Source organism: Lissotriton vulgaris, unplaced genomic scaffold (genome assembly GCF_964263255.1).
Source record: "Lissotriton vulgaris unplaced genomic scaffold, aLisVul1.2 SCAFFOLD_1962, whole genome shotgun sequence".
Classification (NCBI taxonomy): domain Eukaryota; kingdom Metazoa; phylum Chordata; class Amphibia; order Caudata; family Salamandridae; genus Lissotriton; species Lissotriton vulgaris.
Genome location: NW_028254533.1, coordinates 226,288 through 248,143, shown reverse-complemented (window position 1 = coordinate 248,143; position 21,856 = coordinate 226,288). Strand labels below are relative to the sequence as shown.

Sequence of the window (21,856 nt, the reverse complement as noted above, 5' to 3'; positions counted from 1 at the left end):
GCTATGAAAAAGGTCAAACTTGAACTTGAACTAGTTCCCTCCCTTGGAAAATTCCAAAGGTTTGTGTGTTTATGCGATTAATCAGTCATGCCATAGCATTGTTGTCATTCTTTACTCAATAGAAATTGATGATTTCATTTTTCAAAGTCTTTATCTCTTACAAACCTACATAACCATTCAATTAAGAAAATATCCATCTTTATTTCATACAAAGTCTTGTGTTTTACAGTGTGGCTTCATAAAAAAGACCCATCGTATGGTGCTATGCACAGACATCATAGATCAATGAACATTACAATGTTATCATACTAATTAAGGATCTTTTAGCAAAAACAAATAGTGATAGATGTGTTTTATCGCACCAGGTCTCTAAACTTTCAATGTATATAATAGAAGATAACAGTACGTTATTGGCATGTTTCGGACAGCTTTGGGAGTGAAGTAGTCATCTGCAGGATATAGCGTATACAGTGAAAGATATTGTAGGTTATTTCAGTCTTTTCTTACCTGGGTGCTAAAAGCCATCCACATTGACTCTAGGTATTATCCAAGTGGAGTCATTTTCATAGGAACATTAAGCAATCAGGCTTACTTCAAATTCAGCTAATCTATGAATGAATTTCCTTGTTACTGCCACATACTCTTCAATAGGATAACAAAGGAGGGAGTTGTTAACAATTGTATAATCAGACTTCTTCAACACCCTAAATTGCTCTTCCCTGGTGTGTTGCAAAGATTAAATTTAGCTTCGCATAGCATACAGTGGCATAGTATTCCAATTATAAATGAAATACTTAATTACACAGTGGGATTCAACTTCAAATGTTCTTACGTTGTACAATGGTCATTGAATATTTTCATATTGACATTTGAAATGTAGTATCTATTGAACTGGTGCAGTTATATTAAGGTTTTGACCGTCTACGTGTCCCAGATTTCCGCTTCGGGAGGGGCGCTCCAGGCTCTGCAGGTCCAGGGATTCCTGTTGCCTGAGGGAGCTGTTTGGGGAGCTCTGCTTCCACTGAGGGCTGGCACAAGGGTTGATGTGGTGCCTGAAGGCCCTGCGGAACTGCAGGGAGGTCAGGTTGTATAGCAGAGGGTTGATGCTGGAGCTCAGGTAGTAGAAGGAGTTGGTGATTGGCTGGAGTGTGATGTAGGAGCGGTAGTAGCCTTCCGTCCATTGGCTCTTGGAGCGCAGCACCATCATTAGACGTCGGGCCTGGAACGGGACCCAGCACACAGCCAGCGCGCCAACGATGCAGCCTGGGAAATGAAAGGGTAGGGTGAAGGACATTAAAAGCTTATGATATCAAGAACCAACTTTCCCAGTCCCACCATCACTCATGAATATACAAACTATTGGCGGCGGCCCAGCACACTGCAGAGAATTCATTCCACACTGAGGTCTTTGTGCGTGCTTATGAGGAGGTGTGCAACATAGATGGTCTAGTAGGGTTTGGAAACCTAGGCAATCCATCAGGGGACCCACGCTGAGCTAGGAATACGTTGATTGACAGGTGAGGGTAAAGGCAGGGGAGTAAGGGAGCATAGGTGGGCTAACATGCACAGACTAACCAGTGATGGGAGAAGTCAGGCTCTCTAGGGATGCAGGGAGCAATATGCCTTGATTGGGCTGGTTTCCATGGAGACAGTACTGAGCGAGGACCGTGGAGGCTAGAATTCATCTTCTGTCCATTGCTCAGGTGGGCACCCTGTTCCAATCCACGGGTCACCACTCTTGTCTAGGTGCTCAGAAGTACCCCCCAGTGTCCAATGCTAGGGGTGCCCTGTGTTCAGGAACACCACCCGAACCACTCTCCGCAAATGCCACGAGTGACAAGTGCTCAGAAACACCCACAGTACCAGTCCTCCTCCGTACGCAGGGCTCAGAAATGTCCCCAGTGCTGTTTGATCCCCCCTCCTGTTCACAGAACCCCCACCACACCCCGTCCCCTGCTCAGTACACTTCCCACTGTGTCCACTTCTCGGGAAATTGTCAGAAAACCCTACAATGTTCACTGCCAAACAGTACCCCTCCTGTACACAGCTCTCAGTCGAGTGATCAGGTAAATACCCCAGTGCCCAATGTGCAGACGTAGATCCAGTTCCGGTCCTTGAGATCACCCCCAGTGCCCACTGCTCAAAAAGCCCCACTATCTAGTGCTCTGGGACACAACCAGAGTGGAGCTCGGGAATATGCTAGTGCCACTGCTCAGATAGAGCTCAGGGTCCCGTGTACTGGAATGCCCGGGTGTCCAGTGCACCGGATGGCTCCAGACTCCGATGTATTGGAATACTCCAGACTCCAATGCACCGGAAAACTCCAGACTCCAATGTACCGGAATACTCCAGTCTCCAGTGCACGTGAATACTCCAGACTACAATGCACCGGAAAACTCCAGACTCCAATGTACTGAAAAACTCCAGACTCCAATGTACCGGAATACTTCAGTCTCCAGTGCACGTGAATACTCCAGACTACAATGCACCGGAAAACTCCAGACTCCAATGCCCCGGAAAATTCCAGACTCCAATGTACCGGAATACTTCAGTCTCCAGTGCACAGGAATACTCCAGACTACAATGCACCGAAATACTCCAGTCTCCAGTGCACAGGAATACTTCAGTCTCTGGTGCAACACAATACTCCAGCCTCTGGTGCACCACAATACTCCAGTCTACAGTTCACCGGAATTCTCCAGTCTCCAGTGCACTGGAATACTCCAGTGACCAGTGCACCAGAATACTCTTGTCTCCAGTGAACCAGTATACCCCAGACTCCAATGCATCGGAATACACCAGTCACCAATGCACTGGAATACACCAGTCACCAATGCACTGGAATACACCAGTCACCAATGCACTGGAATACACCAGTCACCAATGCACTGGAATACACCATTCACCAATGCACGGGAATACCCCAGTGTCCAGTGCACCAGAATACTCCAGACTTCAATGCACCGGAATACTCCAGACTTTAATGCACCGGAATACTCCAGCCTCTGGTGCACCACAATACTCCAGTCTACAGTGCACCGGAATTCTCCAGTCTCCAATGCACTGGAATACCCCAGCCTCTGGTGCACCACAATACTCCAGTCTACCGTGCACTGGAATAACCTGGTGTCCAGTGCACCAGAATACTCCTGTCTCCAGTGCACCAGAATATTCCAGACTCCAATGCACCGGAATACACCAGTCACCAATGCACTGGAGTACCCCAGTGTCCGGTGCACTGGAATACACCAGTGTTCAATGTATTGTGCTATCCCACAGTCCAGTGTACTATACTATACTATACTATACTATGCTATACTATACCATACTATACTATACTATACTATACTATACTATACTATACTATACTATATCATACTATACTATACTATACTACACTATACTATAGTATTCTAGTATAGTATAGTATAGAGTATAGAGTTTCCGGTGCTCAAGAATCCAAACAGTATTCAGGATCTGCAATATCCTAATGTCCACTGATTATGTATACCACAGTGTCCCAGGTACAGGAACACCTCAATGTCCAATGTGGACGAATACATGAATGTCCAATGCACTTCAATACCGCTTTGTCCGGTGCACCGGAATACGCCAGTGCCTAGTGCGCTGCAGTATTCCACAGTCCAATGGACAACAATAACGCAGAGCCCAATGTGCAGTATTACACCAGTGTTCAGTGTATAAGAATACCACAGGATTCATCACACTGAACCCCTCATTTTCTGGTGCTCAAGAATACAGCCAGTGTGCAGGCTGAGAATATCCTAGTGCCCACTGCTCTGGTATGGCTCAGTGTCCCATGTACATGAAAACCCCAATGTCAAACCTTCAGGAATACATCAAAGTGCAGGGCAGTATATAAAGCATCGGATTACACCGCTGTGCAATGTACAGGAATACCCCACTGTCCAATGTACAGGAATATCCCACTGTCCAATGTACAGGAATGCCTGCTGTCCAATGTACAGGAATACCACACTGTCCAATTTACAGGAATACCACACTGTCCAATGTACAAGAATACCCCACTGTCCAATGTACATGAATACCCCACTGTCCAATGTACAGGAATGCCTGCTGTCCAATGTACAGGAATACCCCACCGTTCAATGTACAGGAATACCCCAGTATCCAATGTACAGGAATACCCCACTGTCCAATGTACAGGAATACCCTAATGCCCAATGTACCAGAATACCACACTGTCCAATGTACAGGAATACCCCACTGTCCAATGTACAAGAATACCCCACTGTCCAATGTACAAGAATACCCCACTGTCCAATGTACAGGAATACCACACTGTCCAATGTACAAGAATACTCCACCGTCCAATGTACAGGAATACCCCACTGTCAAATGTAGAGGAATACCCCACTGTCCAATGTACAATAGTAACCAACTGTCAAATGTCATTAAATATCCCAGGGCCAATAAAGAGGACTGCCTTACTGTCCAATTTACAAGAATCGCCAGTGCCCGATGTACTGGAATACCCCACTGTCCAATATACACGAATGCTCCACTGTCCAATGTACAGGAATACCACACTGTCCAATGCACAGGAATACCCCACTGTCCAATGTACAGGAATACCCCACTGTCCAATGTACAAGAATACCCCACTGTCCAATGTACAGGAATACCACACTGTCCAATGTACAAAAATACCCCACCGTCCAATGTACAGGAATACCACACTGTCCAATGTACAGGAATACCCCACTGTCCAATGTACAAGAATACCCCACTGTCCAATGTACAGGAATACCACACTGTCCAATGCACAGGAATACCCCACTGTCGGATGTACAGGAATACTGTCCAATGTACAAGAATACCCCACTGTCCAATGTACAGGATTACCCCACTGTCCAATGTACAGGAATACCCTAGTGCCCAATGTATAGGAATACCACACTGTCCAATGTAAAGGAATACCCCACTGTCCAATTTACAGGAATACACCACTGTCCAATGTACAGGAATACCACACTGTCCAATGTACAGGAATACTCCACTGTCCAATGTACAAGAATACCCCACTGTCCAATGTACAGGAATACCCCATTGTCCAATGTACATGAATACCCCACTGTCCAATGTACAGGAATACCCCTGCTGCCCAATGTACTGGAATACACCCACTGTCCAATGTACAGGAATTCCCCCATTGTCCAATGTACAGGAATACCCCCCTGTCCAATGTACAGGAATACCCCAGGGCCCAATGTACAGGAATACCCCACTGCCCAATGAACAGCAATACCCCACTGTCCAATGTACAGGAATACCCACTGTCCAATGTACAGGAAGATCCCAGTGCCCAATGTACAGGAATACCCCACTGTCCAATGTATAGGAATACCACACTGTTCAATATACAAGAATACCCCACTGTCCAATGTACAGGAATACCCCACTGTCAAATGTACATAAATACCCCACTGTGCAATGTACAAGAGTAACCCACTGTCAAAAGTCAGTAAATATCCCAGGGCCAATGAAGATGACTGCTTTACTGTCCAATGTACAAGAATCGCCAGTGCCCGATGTACAGGAATACCCCACTGTCCAATATACACGAATGCCCCACTGTCCAATGTACAGGAATACCACACTGTCCAATGCACAGGAATACCCACTGTCCAATGTACAGGAATACCCTAATGCCCAATGTACCAGAATACCACACTGTCCAATGTACAGGAATACCCCACTGTCCAATGTACAAGAATACCCCACTGTCCAATGTACAGGAATACCACACTGTCCAATGTACACGAATACTCCACCGTCCAATGTACAGGAATACCCCACTGTCAAATGTAGAGGAATACCCTAGTGCCCAATGTATGGGAATACCACACTGTCCAATGTAAAGGAATACCCCACTGTCCAATTTACAGGAATACCCCTCTGTCCAATGTACAGGAATAGCACACTGTCCAATGTACAGGAATACTCCAATGTACAAGAATACCCCACTGTCCAATGTACAGGAATACCCCATTGTCCAATGTACATGAATACCCCACTGTCCAATGTACAGGAATACCCCTGCTGCCCAATGTACTGGAATACACCCACTGTCCAATGTACAGGAATTCCCCCATTGTCCAATGTACAGGAATACCCCCCTGTCCAATGTACAGGAATACCCCAGGGTCCAATGTACAGGAATACCCCACTGTCCAATGTACAGGAATACCCCACTGTCCAATGTACAGGAATACCCACTGTCCAATGTAGAGGAAGACCCCAGTGCCCAATGTACAGGAATACCCCACTGTCCAATGTACAGGAATACCACACTGTCCAATGTACAAGAATACCCCACTGTCCAATGTACAGGAATACCCCACTGTCAAATGTACATAAATACCCCACTGTGCAATGTACAAGAGTCACCCACTGTCAAATATCAGTAAATATCCCAGGGCCAATGAAGATGACTGCTTTACTGTCCAATGTACAATAATCCCCAGTGCCCAATGTACAGGAATACCCCACTGTCCAATATACACGAATGCCCCACTGTCCAATGTACAGGAATACCCTACTGTCCAATGCACACAAATACCCCACTGTCCAATGTACAGGAATACCCCACTGTCCAATCTACAGGAATATCCCAGTGCCCAATGCAGCGGAATACCCCACTGTCCAATGTACAGGAATACCCCAGTACCCGATGCAGCGGAATACCCCACTGTCCAATGTACAGGAATACCCCAGTACCCGATGCAGCGGAATACCCCACTGTCCAATGTACAGGAATACCCCAGTACCCGATGCAGCGGAATACCCCACTGTCCAATGTACAGGAATACTGTCCAATGCACAAGAATACCCCACTGTCCAATGCACAAGAATACCACACTGTCCAATGTACAGGAATATCCCAGTGCCCAATGCAGAGGAATACCCCAGTGTCCGATGTACAGGAATACCCCAGTGCCCAATGTACAGGAATACCCACTGTCCAATGTACAGTAATACCCCAGTCCCTGATGCAGCGGAATGCCTCACTGTCCATTCTACAGGAATATTTCACTTTTCAATGCAGGAGAACACCCCATTTTCCAATATATAGGAATACTCCGGTGCCCAATGCAGGGGAATACATCACTATCCAATACAGCGGAATACCCCACTGGCCAATGTACAGTAATACCCCACTGTCCAATGTACAGGAATACCCCAGTGCCCAATGTACAGGAATACCCCACTGTCCAATGTACAGGAATACCCCACTGGCCAATGTACAGTAATACCCCACTGTCCAATGTACAAGAATACCCCAGTGCCCAGTGTACAGGAATACCCCACTGTCCAATGTACAGGAATACCCCAGTGCCCAATGTACAGGAATACCCCACTGTTCAATGTACAGGAATACCCCACTGTCCAATGTACAAGAATACCCCACTGTCCAATGTACAGGAATACCACACTGTCCAATGTACAAGAATACCCCAGTGCCCAATGTACAGGAATACCCCACTGTCCAATGTACAGGAATACCCCAGTGCCCAATGTACAGGAATACCCCACTGTTCAATGTACAGGAATACCCCAGTGCCCAATGTACAGGAATACCCCAGTCTCCAATGTCCAGTGATCCAGAATACCCAGTGTTCACTGCATAATAACACTAAAGAGAAGCAGTGTCTTGAATACCCCAATGTCCTGTGATCCAGAATACCCAGTGTTCACTGCATAGTAGCACTAAAGACAAGCAATGTCTAGAAAACCCTAAAACCGAGTGCGCAGGAAAACCCAGAGAGTCCCGTGCTCAGGAACATATCTGGCGCCCAATGCTGAGAAAAACACTTGTGTCTAATGCTCAGTGTCACGCCACTCTTAGGATATCACTGCACTGGTCGAGCTGTCTCCGCAGCTCTTTGTACCCTGCCTCACCGACACTCACTGTCCTGCCTCACCGTCACTCACTGTCCTGCCTCACCGACACTCACTGTCCTGCCTCGCCGGCATTCACTGTCCTAACTCACCTGCACTCACTTCCTGTTTCACCTGACCCTACTATCTCCATGCTCTCACTGAACTGCTTCACCTGCAACCACTGTCCTGCCTGACCTGCACTCACTGTCCTGCCTCGCCTGCACTCACTGTTTTAACTCACCTGCACTAACTTCCTTTCTCACTTGACCCCAATATATCCCTTCTCTCACTGCCCTGCCTTATGTACACTACTCCATTCTACCGCAACTACAGTCACCGCTCTCACTGTCCTGTCTCACCTGCACTCACTTCCGGTCTCACCTGTCCTGCCTCGTCTCCACTCTCCCTGTCTCACCTCACTTTCCCATTGCTCTCACTGCCCTGTCTTACTTTTACACTACCCCATCCTACCACAACTATGTTCACTGTCTCTCACTGTCTTGCTTCACCTTCACTCGCTTTCTCACCTATTCCTACAACCGTGGTGTGTATTTTGTAAAGCGCACAGCTGCCCCAGCAACGGGGCGTCCTGGCGCTGTATAACGCTGTGGAACCCCTCCTGGCTCTCCCTGTGAGATGCCCCTCCTGGGAACCCCCAAGGTGTTGTAGGGGCCGTTGTGGAGATTAAGCAAGCTATTGCCCAGAGTTGCAGCGTGGGACCCATGATTAGAGTAAGAAGAGGCGAGAATTATCGAGTCCGCAGACATTGAGCCCAAGACCCTGCCGCGTCGGGACTTGAACCCTGGTCCCAGGCCTGATCTCTGCTTCAGAGTCTGCCGCTCTAACCAGTGAGCCACACTTCTCCACCTCTTGGCAGCTCTTACCTCCCTATGGCAAATGTTCCCCAGTTTCAACGCACTTTCTGTCTCACCTTATCACATTGCTTTTTCCCACCTGCAGTCACCCCTCTCACCTTCATTCACTTATTCTCACATGCTCTCACTCACTGCCATGACTCACCAGCCCTCGCCGTGTGTCTCCTCTCCACTTCCTGTCCTGTCTCGTCTGCTCTCACTGCTCCGTTTACCCCCACTCTACCTTCTCTGCACTCGCCATTCTGCCCACCTGCACTTACTTTACTGTCCTATCAGCTCTCACTGCCCTATAGTGCTCCACCTGGCCTACTACATATGTGTTCCGTCACGTGCCCTACTCCACCTACCCTCACCTCCAGATTCGCCTGCGCACACTGCCCCACTCACATGCACTCATACCCCTGCCTCACGTGCCCTCGCCACAACATGTTGAATAGAACATGGATGGCGCACGCTCTGATGTTTTCTAGGAAACCCTCTGTTATTGGCGCTCAGGGGCACATTTGCCCACTTCTAGGCTTTGCTTCTCTGACTACTCTACTCTTCTCCTCTGCCTGCTTGCCTCTTGCTCTCCTCTTCTCCTGTGCCTGCTCTCCTCTACCTCCTCTCCTCTTCTCCTCTGCCTGCTCTCCTCTACCTCCTCTCCTCTTCTCCTCTGCCTGCTCTCCTCTTCTCCTCTGCCTGCTCTCCTCTACCTCCTCTCCTCTTCTCCTCTGCCTGCTCTCCTCTTCTCCTCTGCCTGCTCTCTTCTTGCTCTCTTCTGCCTGCTCTCCTCTTCTCCTCTGCCTGCTCTCATCTACCTCCTCTCCTCTTCTCCTCTGCCTGCTCTCCTCTTCTCCTCTGCCTGCTCTCCTCTACCTCCTCTCCTCTTCTCCTCTGCCTGCTCTGCTCTCCTCTTCTCCTCTGCCTGCTCTCCTCTACCTCCTCTCCTCTTCTCCTCTGCCTGCTCTCCTCTTCTCCTCTGCCTGCTCTCATCTACCTCCTCTCCTCTTCTCCTCTGCCTGCTCTCCTCTTCTCCTCTGCCTGCTCTCTTCTTGCTCTCTTCTGCCTGCTCTCCTCTTCTCCTGTGCCTGCTCTCCTCTACCTCCTCTCCTCTTCTCCTCTGCCTGCTCTCCTCTTCTCCTCTGCCTGCTCTCCTCTACCTCCTCTCCTCTTCTCCTCTGCCTGCTCTCCTCTTCTCCTCTGCCTGCTCTCTTCTGCCTGCTCTCCTCTTCTCCTCTGCCTGCTCTCATCTACCTCCTCTCCTCTTCTCCTCTGCCTGCTCTCCTCTTCTCCTCTGCCTGCTCTCCTCTACCTCCTCTCCTTTTCTCCTCTGCCTGCTCTCCTCTACCTCCTCTCCTCTTCTCCTCTGCCTGCTCTCCTCTTCTCCTCTGCCTGCTCTCATCTACCTCCTCTCCTCTTCTCCTCTGCCTGCTCTCCTCTTCTCCTCTGCCTGCTCTCCTCTCCCTCCTCTCCTCTTCTCCTCTGCCTGCTCTCCTCTTGCTCTCCTCTTCTCCTCTGCCTGCTCTCCTCTGCTCCTCTGACTGCTCTCTTCTACCTCCTCTCCTCCTCTGCCTACTCAACTCTTCTCCTCTGCCTGCTCTCCACTTGCTCTCCTCTTCTCCTCTGCCTGCTCTCCTCTTCTCCTCTGCCTGCTCTCCTCTACCTCCTCTCCTCTTCTCCTCTGCCTGCTCTCCTCTTCTCCTCTGCCTGCTCTCTTCTTGCTCTCTTCTGCCTGCTCTCCTCCTCTCCTCTGCCTGCTCTCATATACCTCCTCTCCTCTTCTCCTCTGCCTGCTCTCCTCTTCTCCTCTGCCTGCTCTCCTCTACCTCCTCTCCTCTTCTCCTCTGCCTGCTCTCCTCTTGCTCTCCTCTTCTCCTCTTCTCCTCTGCCTGCTCTCCTCTGCTCCTCTGCCTGCTCTCTTCTACCTCCTCCCCTCCTCTGCCTGCTCTACTCTTCTCCTCTGCCTGCTCTCTACTTGCTCTCCTCTTCTCCTCTGCCTGCTCTCCTCTTCTCCTCTGCCGGCTCCCCTCTACCTCCTCTGCCTGCTTCCCTCTACCTCCTCTCCTCTTCTCCTCTGCCTGCTCTCCTCTTGCTCTCCTCATCTCCTCTGCCTGCTCTCCTCTTCTCCTCTGCCTGCTCCCCTCTACCTCCTCTCCTCTTCTCCTCTGCCTGCTCTCCTCTTCTCCTCTGCCTGCTCCCCTCTACCTCCTCTCTCTTCTCCTCTGCCTGCTCCCCTCTACCTCCTCTCCTCTTCTCCGCTGCCTGCTCTCCTCTTGCTCTCCTCATCTCCTCTGCCTGCTCTCCTCTTCTCCTCTGCCTGCTCCCCTCTACCTCCTCTCCTCATCTCCTCTGCCTGCTCTCCTCTTCTCCTCTGCCTGCTCCCCTCTACCTCCTCTCCTCTTCTCCTCTGCCTGCTCCCCTCTACCTCCTCTCCTCTTCTCCTCTGCCTGCTCTCCTCTTGCTCTCCTCATCTCCTCTGCCTGCTCTCCTCTTCTCCTCTGCCTGCTCCCCTCTACCTCCTCTCCTCTTCTCCTCTGCCTGCTCTCCACTTGCTCTCCTCTTCTCCTCTGCCTGCTCTCCTCTTCTCCTCTGCCTGCTCCCCTCTACCTCCTCTCCTCTTCTCCTCTGCCTGCTCTCTTCTTGCTCTACTCTCTCGTTGACACATTCGGTGACATGGATGGAAAAGGAGCTGAAGAGGGAAGGGTGGCCTCCGGGAGCTGTCACTCACCCAGCATGAGGACGTTCTGCCTCCGGATACAAGGCTTGCCCGGCCTCCGGCACGTGGCCAGCACCTGGCCGGCGGGGCTCCGCACACAGATGGAGCCGGCGCGGCTGCGCTGCAGGGCCAGCATCATCCGCCGGCAGGTCACCGCCACGGCCAGCAGCACCAGCACGTACAGCCCGAAGGACACGAAGACGGCGATGGCGAAGAGGTGCTCCTGGGCCAACAGGTTGGTGCAGATCCAGAGCGGGGCCCGCAGCGGCCCCCCGGCCCGGTGGAAGGGCAGGTAGGCGTCCTCCAGGCCCATGGTGAAGAGGGTGGGCAGGGCAGCCAGCACGGCCAGGGCCCACACCAGCGCTACCAGCCTCCGGGTGCGCGAGCTGGGCATCAGCTTGACCTGGAAGGGGTGGCAGGTCACCAGGTAACGCTCGCAGCTGAAGGCCAGGATGTTGAAGATGGTGGCGTAGCTTGACACCTCCCAGAGCGCGTAGAAGCCCTTGCAGCCCACGGTGCCGCTGGGCCAGGGGTAGGGGCCCCAGATGATGCTGTAGAGTTCCGTCGGGATGCCCACCAGTAGCACGAGCAGGTCGGAGCAGGCCAGGCTGCAGAGGTGCTGGCTGACGGAGGCCTGGATGAGGCAACGGGCCCTCATCTTCCGGATGACCCGGATCACCAAGGTGTTCCCCAGCACCCCGCACACGAAGAGCGCCCCATAGGTCAGCGTGATGCCCACCTTGGCTCCCAGGCTCAGCCTTACCAGGCTCTGAAGGTCCTGGACTGCCTCTTCTGTGCTGTGGCTAATGTTCGTGATGGCCATCCCCAGAGACTAGGAGGACTCTAAGCGCTGAAGGAGACCTCTGGTGTGCAATCAAAACATGTCATATTGCTGTGGAGAACGGCCTCAAAGCAGATAGAGGGGGCTCTTGTAAAGTCTTGAAGTTGAGATCCAGATGCCGTCCAGAGGTTCACAGGACTCAACTTTTGGGAGCATCACGCACACTCCAGAAGAATCGCACTGGCTTCACCTGCTGGGGAGGGGACAGGACTTCGACAGGCATGAAGGACTCTTGGTTTCATCCGTCCATCCACGGGAGGGCGCACTTCTTTTTGATGGGCTGTCCGGGTAGTCAAGTGCTTCCAGTGGCCACGGCCGGCACCTCGGTTTGATGAAAGGACACCGAAGCTCAGAATGCTGCGGCTCGCACGCCCCCTCCTTCCTCCCCCAGTCCCGCCTCTCTCCATCCACTCTCCACGCTCCTCCAGCATGCAGAGCAAGGACCCCGCGGTCCGCGCTCAGAAGGAGGGGCAGAGAGGAAGTGATGGATGAAGGGCCCGGGAGCTCGCGCCAGGGGGGGTGAAAGGATGGGGACCAGCTGCCTGCTGGCACTTCCTTCCTCTCATGCACTCTAAGGATTCCTGCTTCACCTGGAGGCGATGGACTGGGAATCGATGGCTCCTGCCACACCCAGCCACTGCCAGAGAGCCGCTCCAGGCCTTTACAGTCGAGTTTAAGGGACCCAAGCTCAGCCCCTTCCTCTGAGTTTGGGAGCCCGAAGAGAGAAATTATTAAACAAAGAACAGGCCGCTGTGAGCGGGTGGTGAGCCATGTGACAAAGGCAGGGGGGCGATGTCCATAGGAGGGGCGGGCAGGTGATGACCTATAGGGCGGGCAAGCGGTGATAGGGCATTAGACAGAGTTTGATGAGATTTGGCAGGGAGTTTGGAGGTAGTAGAGTTCCGGTGATCGGGTGAAGTAGGTGTGTGGGTAATAGGCCATCAGAAGTTTGGGGTGATGGAACCTAACCTGGATCTGGCTATACTGTGACTTTAGTGAGGTTTATTGTATTGTAATTACATTTATTTAGCACTTACTACCCCTGACGAGGTGTCAAAGCACTTTATAACAATGGTGGACATTAGGGTTTGGAATGAATGAATGAATGAATGGGGGTCTTATAATGCGCAACTTAGCCCAGGTGCATCAAGGCGCCTGAAAGATCGGACAGCTGGTACATTTTTCTAGAGCAGGAATTACAGGTACGCCTCTACAAAGAGCCAGGTTTTAAGTGCTTTGCGAAAAAGCGTAATAGAGGGTTGTCCGGACAAATCAGGTGGAAGAATATTCCACAACCTAGGCGCCAGGGAAGCGAAGGCTCTCCCTTCCCAGCTCACTTTGCGAAATCGAGGGATTGCCAGAAGGTTTTTACTGGACGATCGGAGAGTTCTACAGGGAGAGTAAGCCTATAAGAGGGACCTAATGCCCTCAGATCCTGACCCATACAGAGCCCTGTGGGCGAGACACAGGATCTTAAACGAGATCCTGACTTGGATGGGAAGCCAGTGTAGGCTCTTTCTGGCTGAGGAGGCTGAGGAGAATCTGGGGAGATTAAGAACCATTCTGGCCGCCACATTTTGGACAGTCTGTAAGCTCTGAATAAGGTTCTTATTTATACCTGAGTAAAGTGCATTGCAATAATAAAGTCTTGAGGAAACGAGAGCAACAGTGACTTGCTTCCTCGCTTCAGAAGAGAGATAGTGAGCAATCTTTCTCAGAATCCTAATAAAACCACAGCAGGTGGAAACGGTCCTGCTGATTTAACGTTCAAAAGATAGCGAGGTGTCTATCAGCACACCCAGGTTCCTGGCAGATTGAGAGGGAAGTGGACAGGGCCCAAGGGAAGAAGGCCACCAATCACTCGGCCAGATGTTTTGGTCGCCTCCAAAGATCAGAACTTCTGTCTTCTCACCGATTAATTTCAAGGAATTCTGGATTATCCATTGGGAGACGGCATCCATACAGTTCCTGAAGTTAAAGGTGGAGGAACTCACCGAGTGAGAGAGGGAGACCATAATCTGGGTATCGTCGGCATATGATAGTACACCCAACCCAAAAGATCTTACTAGCCTGGCAAGAGGGGCCACGTAAATATTAAAGAGAGTGGGGCTCAGGGCAGATCCCTGGGGGACCCCAAACTGTACATGTTTAGACGAGGAGAGAAATTCACCCAGCTTAACCCTCTGTTCTCTTTGATTGAGAAAGGAGGTCAAAAGGTTCAGAGCTGTGCCTCCGACACCAATCTCCCAGAGACGAGTGACCAGAATAGAGGGAAACAGGGTGTCGAAGGCTGCCGTAAGGTCGAGGAGGAGTAATTTGCTGGGATATTTATTTTCTAGTACTGTGATCCTAGAGGGACAATAGGACACAGGAGAGTTTGGGTGAAGAATCTTCTGGAGACTGCAGGTCATGCATGGGTGTATGGGGTGATGGAAGATATGGCTTTGGGGGTGATAGGAGGGCTTTGGACACTGATGTGAGATTGGCTGGGGTTTAGGGGAGCAATGTGAAACGTTAGGGCCTTGGGGGAGATGAGGCATAGGTTAGGAGATGATGGGACATGCGAGGTGGCTTGAGCATGATGGGATCTGGGTGGAAGTTAATGGGAACCATAGAGAACATTAGGGATTTGGGGTGATGGGACATGTGAAGGGAGTGGGAGCAGTGCTGTAACAAAGGCCCCAGCAGTGCAACGGACCCCCAAGGTCGAGGGGCCCCCTCAGCACTGTACTCTGGCCTTTAGAGTTCCTATGTGAGTCCGGAGGGGAGCCCCCTCCAAGTACTTTGCTGGAGGGGCCCTCAAGTTTCGTTACGGCACTATGTAGGAGTTGCTGTGCCCAAGACTCACTTGGGTACGAGGGCATGTGCATGGTTGATAATGGGGTTCATTGGGCTAAGCGAAACATCAGGAGCCCGGGGTAACAGCTCATGGGAGTTGTTAAGGAGTTTTGCCCATGATCAGCAACTGGGGAGCTACATGTATTTTCATCAGCTCCAAAGAATGCCAACTTATAATCAAAACCATATTTGAAGGGGGCGTTGCTACCACTGGTGCAGCAGGTGCAGTGGCATGGGGGCTCAGAGCCTTGAGAGGCCTACTGTACTCTGATAATTACTGTATTTTACCACCCACAACTGCAGTCAAAGGGGCCATTTTCCTTGCTTGCACCAGTGCTCACCATGGGACACTACTGCATATTTGATTTGGGCAGACTTTAGTAAGTGGCGGGGATGAGACATGGGGATACAGGAGAGAGAGGCTAAAACAAAAGCACAAAGGAAGGGAGGTTTGATGTGCATATCCATGCGTTTCATTGAAGACTAGGTTTTATCTTACTGCAGTCTTCAGCAACTGTAACATAACTCTGACATGTTATGTTTTTCATTTAACATATATAAAAATGTACTATAGCTGTGAGGTGGGCGAGCTACTGAAATCCCGAGCCAAGCTCGAGTCTGAAGCCTAGCTTGGGATCAGCACCAAGTCGTGTTGGAACCTCGAGCCCATAATGAGGTGAGATTTCATGTAGTTTCTGCCTGCCACTCTCCCTCTGCTCACTATGTGGCGTTAGGCCCAGAGCTGCCCACTTTGTAACTAGAGAACTAGGCAGTACAAAAGGGGATGGTGATGGACGGAGCATCCGAACCAATCAAACACTCAAACCCAGTCAACAGATCTGGGTTTAATCCATCACCGTTCTTTAGCCCACTCTGCCACCCCAGTTCTGACATGGCCATATGCAAATCAGTCTGACAATGTGCCTCATCGGAACAGTCCAGCCCAAACTACCAAGCCATGCCTTCCCTGGACCGGAAACAAGCTTCCTAGGACCGGTTTCTGGCATTACAGCTGTCTTCAGCCAGGCTTGCTTGAAACCAGTGGCAAAGTGAGCAAGGGACTCACATCTGAGCATACCCTGCCAACTTATGGCGAACATAGCGGTACAAAAGGGGGTGGTGATGGACGGAGCATCTGAACCAATCAAACACTCACACCCTGTCAACAGATCTGGGCTTAATCCATCACCGTTCTTTAGCCCACTCTGCCACCCAAGTTCAGACATGGCCATATGAAAATCAGTCTGACCCTGTGCCTCATGGGAACAGTTCAGCCCGAACTGCCTAGCCATGCCTTTCCTGGACCGGAAACAAGCTTCCTAGGACCGGTTTCTGGCATTACAGCCGTCTTCAGCCAGGCTTGCTTGAATCCAGTGGCAAAGTGAGCAAGGGACTCACGTCCAGGTGCGCAACCCCCATTGTACTCACCGGGCTTCAGCCCCCCCCCCGTCGTGTGTGGCAGCCCGGGATGAGACAGATCCCGGGCACACACACAGCCACACCCGAACGTTTCACAGGTCTTTAAAAGACCATTTGAATGTTAATTAGGCCTTGTTGTGGTTTCACCCCTTGTTGGAGGCCCTGCAGCGCCACTCTGCCTACTGATTAAAGGTTCAGCCACCCCCCGAAATTTGGCTCTAGTTGCGCCTCTGCTCATGTCTGAGCATACCCTGCCAACTTATGGCGAACAAAGCGGTACAAAAGGGGGTGGTGATGGACGGAGCATCTGAATCAATCAAACGCTCACACCCAGTCAATAGATCTGGGTTTAATCCATCACCGTTCTTTAGCCCACTCTGCCACCCCAGTTCAGGTATGGCCATATGCAAATCAGTCTGACCCTGTGCCTCATGGGAACAGTCCAGCCCGAACTGCCAAGCCATGCCTTCCCTGGACCGGAAACAAGCTTCCTAGGATCGGTTTCTGGCATTACAGCCGTCTTCAGCCAGGCTTGCTTAAATCCATTGGCAAAGTGAGCAAGGGACTCACGTCTGAGCATACCCTGCCAACTTATGGCAAACAAAGCGGTACAAAAGGGGGTGGTGATGGACGGAGTTCAAGTCTCGGCATTGACTCAACATTCTGTGATTCTGGGCAAATCAGTTAATCTCCCTGTGCCTAAAAAAAATGAACATGACCTTGTGTACTGTACCTGTACTCAGGTATAGTAAAGACTACTCAGTGCCATAAAGTGACTTATTAAAGTCAAAGATTCCACATGCACAAGAAATACACTGCTTTGAAGAAACATATTTTACGTGATTTTTTTTAATGATTTAAATAGCAGAGATTTTTAGGCTTGGCTGGTAATCCGGCTCGCCGAGCCAGACACAGGGCTCGGCTCTCCCTCTTAATTTGTTGACCCCCACCTCCAAAGTTCTAGATAACGCATGCTTTTGAAAACCCTTTGTAGAGTGCATTGTAGCCTTTATATGCTGACTCTGATAACGCTGGCTCCAATTGTGTTTTTTACTTAGTTATTTTTTTTTATATTAGCTTTAAGTAGCGTTTATTTATTTTTGTTAGGTTTTCAAGTGACAAGTAAGTTGGTGATTTATTTTCTGCCTCCATTTTAATGTTATAAAGTGCTTAAGTTGCATAGTAATCTTTTAACTGTCCGTGACTTGAGTGCTAGGTTAGGAGGTGTTATTTTTGCTTCCTTCATAGATAATAATAACAAAATGCATGGCACAACTGAAAAGCTGTTATATATAGAAAACAATCACCTGTAAACCGGTCGTATCAGTGAATGTTTTGTAAATGTACATTTTTAATGCCAGCATATGTCAGCCACGTTTCGTTATTTTCTTTAGCACCAGCCTATTGGCTTTGGCAATGTGTGTTTTTCGTATCCTGAAGGTATTTTGAAACAGATAATTCCAGGAATTTGTAAGTCAGTCAAACTTTATAGGTGCATACGGAGTCAGTGAAGGCCCACAAGTTGGGCTGGCCCAGTTTGGTGTGTTTTTTAAGAACAAAAATGGGATACAGACACATTTTAGGCATATCCTAGTCTCTTGATCTTGAAGAACAGCATAGCAGGCTGTGCCTTGGTCGAGGCCGGATGTGGGCTCACCATCCATGCATGGTTCTCTGGAGTGACGTTGGGTAGGGTCCCTCTGACCAGATTCAGATCAGCTTTCACCGCCACTTCTGTCCCAGAGATCCCAAACCCTCCCAGCCCTGGCAGCAGCTGGCGTGGTCTGACAGGCCGCCGCACCTGCAGCATCTGGAGGCACTAATGGACTTTTTACGAGATGGGAAGTCAAACACGAGAACCAACAACCGGAAGCTCTGTTTGGTTGCCGAGGACGGCTCGACTAACGAGGTGTAGGACAGCGTGAGGACGAAACTTACCATTCATCGACCTGTACCATGAGCGATAGCGCCGCTATTTTGGGTATGCTGGCAGGTCAGTCGCCGAAAGGGCATTACGGCTTGAAGAGAGCCAGTCACGCCAGGCTGGTCTGACAAATGACTCACAGCCATTTTGAAGGCCGTACTACGCTCCACCGAGACAGACGTGACTGACACTGCCCCAGCCCCAGGGCACGAGTCGGGGTACCACGCGGGTGGACGGCATCCCCCCACTTATATCTGAGGGTTTTTCAGGGTGGACGCCGTCCACCCTGCTAAATCAAAACCGCGCCCATCATACCATTACAAAATGGGAGCGCGGCGCGCACAAATTAAACAAAGCATTTTCGTGCTTTCCTGCAATTAGCTCCTTTGCTTTTTCGGAGCGAGTGACCCCCTTGACTCTGCTGCGATTGTCCTCACACGGCCATCACGCCACGGTGACCCCCATCACCCACACTGAATCCGCACTGCTCTGAAGGGCCGAGGCTCCCTTCTGTTTATTTACTGCTGTGGGAAGCAACTTCCGAGTTAGTGCACTGAAGTTTGAAAAACGGCGCTTTTTCGGAAACTTCTCTTTCGATATCCTATCCTGGGCCAGTGCAGCAGCCTGCTGAGTTAATTTTAGCTTAATGATATGGCTTTCCTTGCTATCATGCGCTCTAATCTGTACTGCACATCAATTATTTATTTACTTAGTTTTGTGTGTATTTATCGTGGTGTACGTGCAGTTTAAGTCTTTTAAGGAGTGTATACCAACTGAGCAATATTTAGCGACAAAAACCAATGCAGTAAAAAACGCTGGTGTCTTTTTTAGTAGTATTCTATTCGGCAAGATATAACCTACGCAGAATTATATCTCTAACATTTTAGAAATTCTGCACATTATGTGGTCCAAAACAAGGACTTTGCGTACGACTTATTTGATGCCCGTTCAGAAGGAATGTCGTAAATACATGTTTGACTATTTGACTCTTTGACTATATGACTATTTGAAACCCTGCCTAATATGTGGTTCAAAACAATGACTGCGAACCATTTGCTGTATTTAATAATTTACAGAGTAAAAGGATGCTGGTAACTTTATTGAGCAATGCCCTCCTCTCAAAAAATTCTCTGCCCCAGCAGCACCCCGTGATGAACACACCACACAGGGCCACAGGGAAGATGTCCCACAGAATCTCTGACCACACTCACAGAAGTTGAAAATTTACGTGTGAAGTGCATTTCTTTCTGTTATCGAAATTCACTTAGCATTTTATATGTAGACCTGGAAAGCTGCAGCAGTCGCAGGTTCCCAGAAGTATTTTTGGGGATCTTTTTACAAAGGTGTTTTAACATGCTTAAATGTAACAGGCATAGCTTTACCCACTCATAACCACGACACTATAGTGAAACTGCATTGCAAAACTTTTTTTCTCCATTTGGAAGAAATTGCAAAACTTATTCCTCTAAGCATCAGCTCGTTTTGTGTGCATTCACTCCATGCTGGATTAAGATTTACTCCTGTCCTTGCCAGGAGTAAATCTCCAACCATATCCAGAGTGGGAATGTCTCTTGCTAAGTTTGTGAACATCCAAAAAAACTGGGTGTTCACAAAGTTTGTGGGCATTCCACCTGCTTACCAAAGCATTCCCTATCATAGAATGCTACGCTGTGACCAGTCTGTATGCAGATGTGCTCACTTATAGGTCTGCATCAGTCTGTAGTCTAATCTCATCTTCAAGATTTCACCAAAAAAGCGCAGGAAATGTATTTTATAGCCCCATGTTCCACGTCGCTCATTTGAAGTAACAGTGTAAGATTATGAGCAAATAAATAGCTTTGTGAATGTAAGTTCATTTTTTGGGGAATATAAATCTATATTTTCAACCATAAATACCAATTTTTTCACCAAAGTTTAACATAGCTGTACAAATGTTTTTGTGCAGTAGGATCCCTCTGCGCATAATGAGGTCCAGTCTCTAATAGGACAACTGTAAGGCGACGGCCTGGGATGTCAACCCAGCTTCCCAACTTAACAAATTATTGTGTAAGCTTGAGCATATCACTCTATATCCCATTGTCTGAGTACCCATGACTGCTAACATTGTGAGTGCTTAGAACCCACCTGCATATAAGTAAAATCACTAGAAACTGTCCCATTCTGTTCAGCTTCAGAGTAGTTTTCAGTGCTGTGCTACACAAGACTCCTCACTTGCAGAACCCACAATAACATGGTGACCTCACCCTAAGGGACAATCTTCAAAGAGCTTCCAAGAAAAAAGGGGTCCGAAAGGATCTCATTCAAGAACCATGCCTCTTAGCACCTTTACAAGCAGTTTCCGAGCAGTGTGGACTCTGCCACACAAAGACCTTTTTGTCATCCTGCCCACCAGCAGCACCCAGACAAACAAGCCACTATGGAAGGGAAATGTGATGCAATGGTTACAATGCTGACTTTGGAAGCAGCAAACCTGGGGTTTAAACCCCTCTTCCATGCTTGTCCAAACTTATTGTGGCCTTTGGCAAATAAATCTTTATTTCTGGCATTAGTTTCCCTATCTCACATATTGGGAGCCCCTAGAAACACGAACTCGTGCTTTATGAACAACACAGATATTTCTTTTAAGATTGCAAGCTCACATATCTGATTCAGTTCTCAGTGTTACACTTTGCATCACCCAGCCTTTTGGCACTGGCAATACTTTTTGCTAATGCTTGTCTGCATCGGCAAAAAGAAAAAATATGATTGTTTGCTGATATGCAACACTAGCAACAAAAACACAAGAGCACTTACGTGTAAAGATGTGGCAGCTATTTTTTCTTTTCTTTTTACATTTCATTTATTGTTCTAAGATGGAAGACGCCAATCTTGGAAGTCCAGGAGAAAGCATTCTAAAGAAACAAGCATTTGCAATGCAATAGGGCACGCATTCACGCAAGTTTGAGCTTTTGGAATTATAAATGCCAATGCCTTTTATTTATGTTTTGGGTTTTAAAACATAAATAAAAGGCATTGTTATTTACAATACTAATAGCTTAAACTCTTGCAAATGCAAGACCTATTGCATTGCAAATGCTTGTTTCTTTAGAATGCTGATGTCACTTCCTGTCGTGATGTCACTTCCTGTCGTGATGTCACTTCCTGACGTGATGTCACTTCCTGTGACCACACCTACTTTGGAGAGTCCCCCCACTTCTTTTTTTAGGACTTGTGCCCTGCCCAGCCCTAACAGCTTCGCAGTAGTTTTGGCCACTAAACAGCTTCTCACGCATGCCTCGGACTATCTCAGCCACTCTGACCTTGCTGCGATAGCGGCCTGAGAGGAAATGTTCTAA

At 49.2% G+C, this 21,856-nt stretch overlaps 1 protein-coding gene across 1 annotated transcript; it reads right to left on the bottom strand.

Moving 5' to 3' along the window:
* Positions 1 to 207: 207 nt before the first annotated feature.
* Positions 208 to 12,636, bottom strand: LOC147659512 (G protein-coupled receptor 39-like). The gene is made up of 2 exons (XM_086951686.1): positions 11,512 to 12,636; positions 208 to 1,263 (listed from the first exon to the last, which is right to left on the bottom strand). The coding sequence occupies exons 1-2, from the start codon at positions 12,320 to 12,322 to the stop codon at positions 884 to 886; spliced, it is 1,191 nt and encodes a 396-aa protein (XP_086807812.1). The 5' UTR covers positions 12,323 to 12,636; the 3' UTR covers positions 208 to 883.
* Between the last annotated feature and the right edge of the window lie 9,220 nt (positions 12,637 to 21,856).

Coding starts and splice junctions, on each gene's coding strand:
- LOC147659512 (XM_086951686.1), bottom strand. CDS start 12,322: ATGGCCATCACGAACATTAGCCACAGCACAGAAGAGGCAGTCCAGGAC. Junction 1,264..11,511: donor GCAGAACGTCCTCATGCTGG/GTGAGTGACAGC, acceptor TTCATTTCCCAG/GCTGCATCGTTGGCGCGCTG.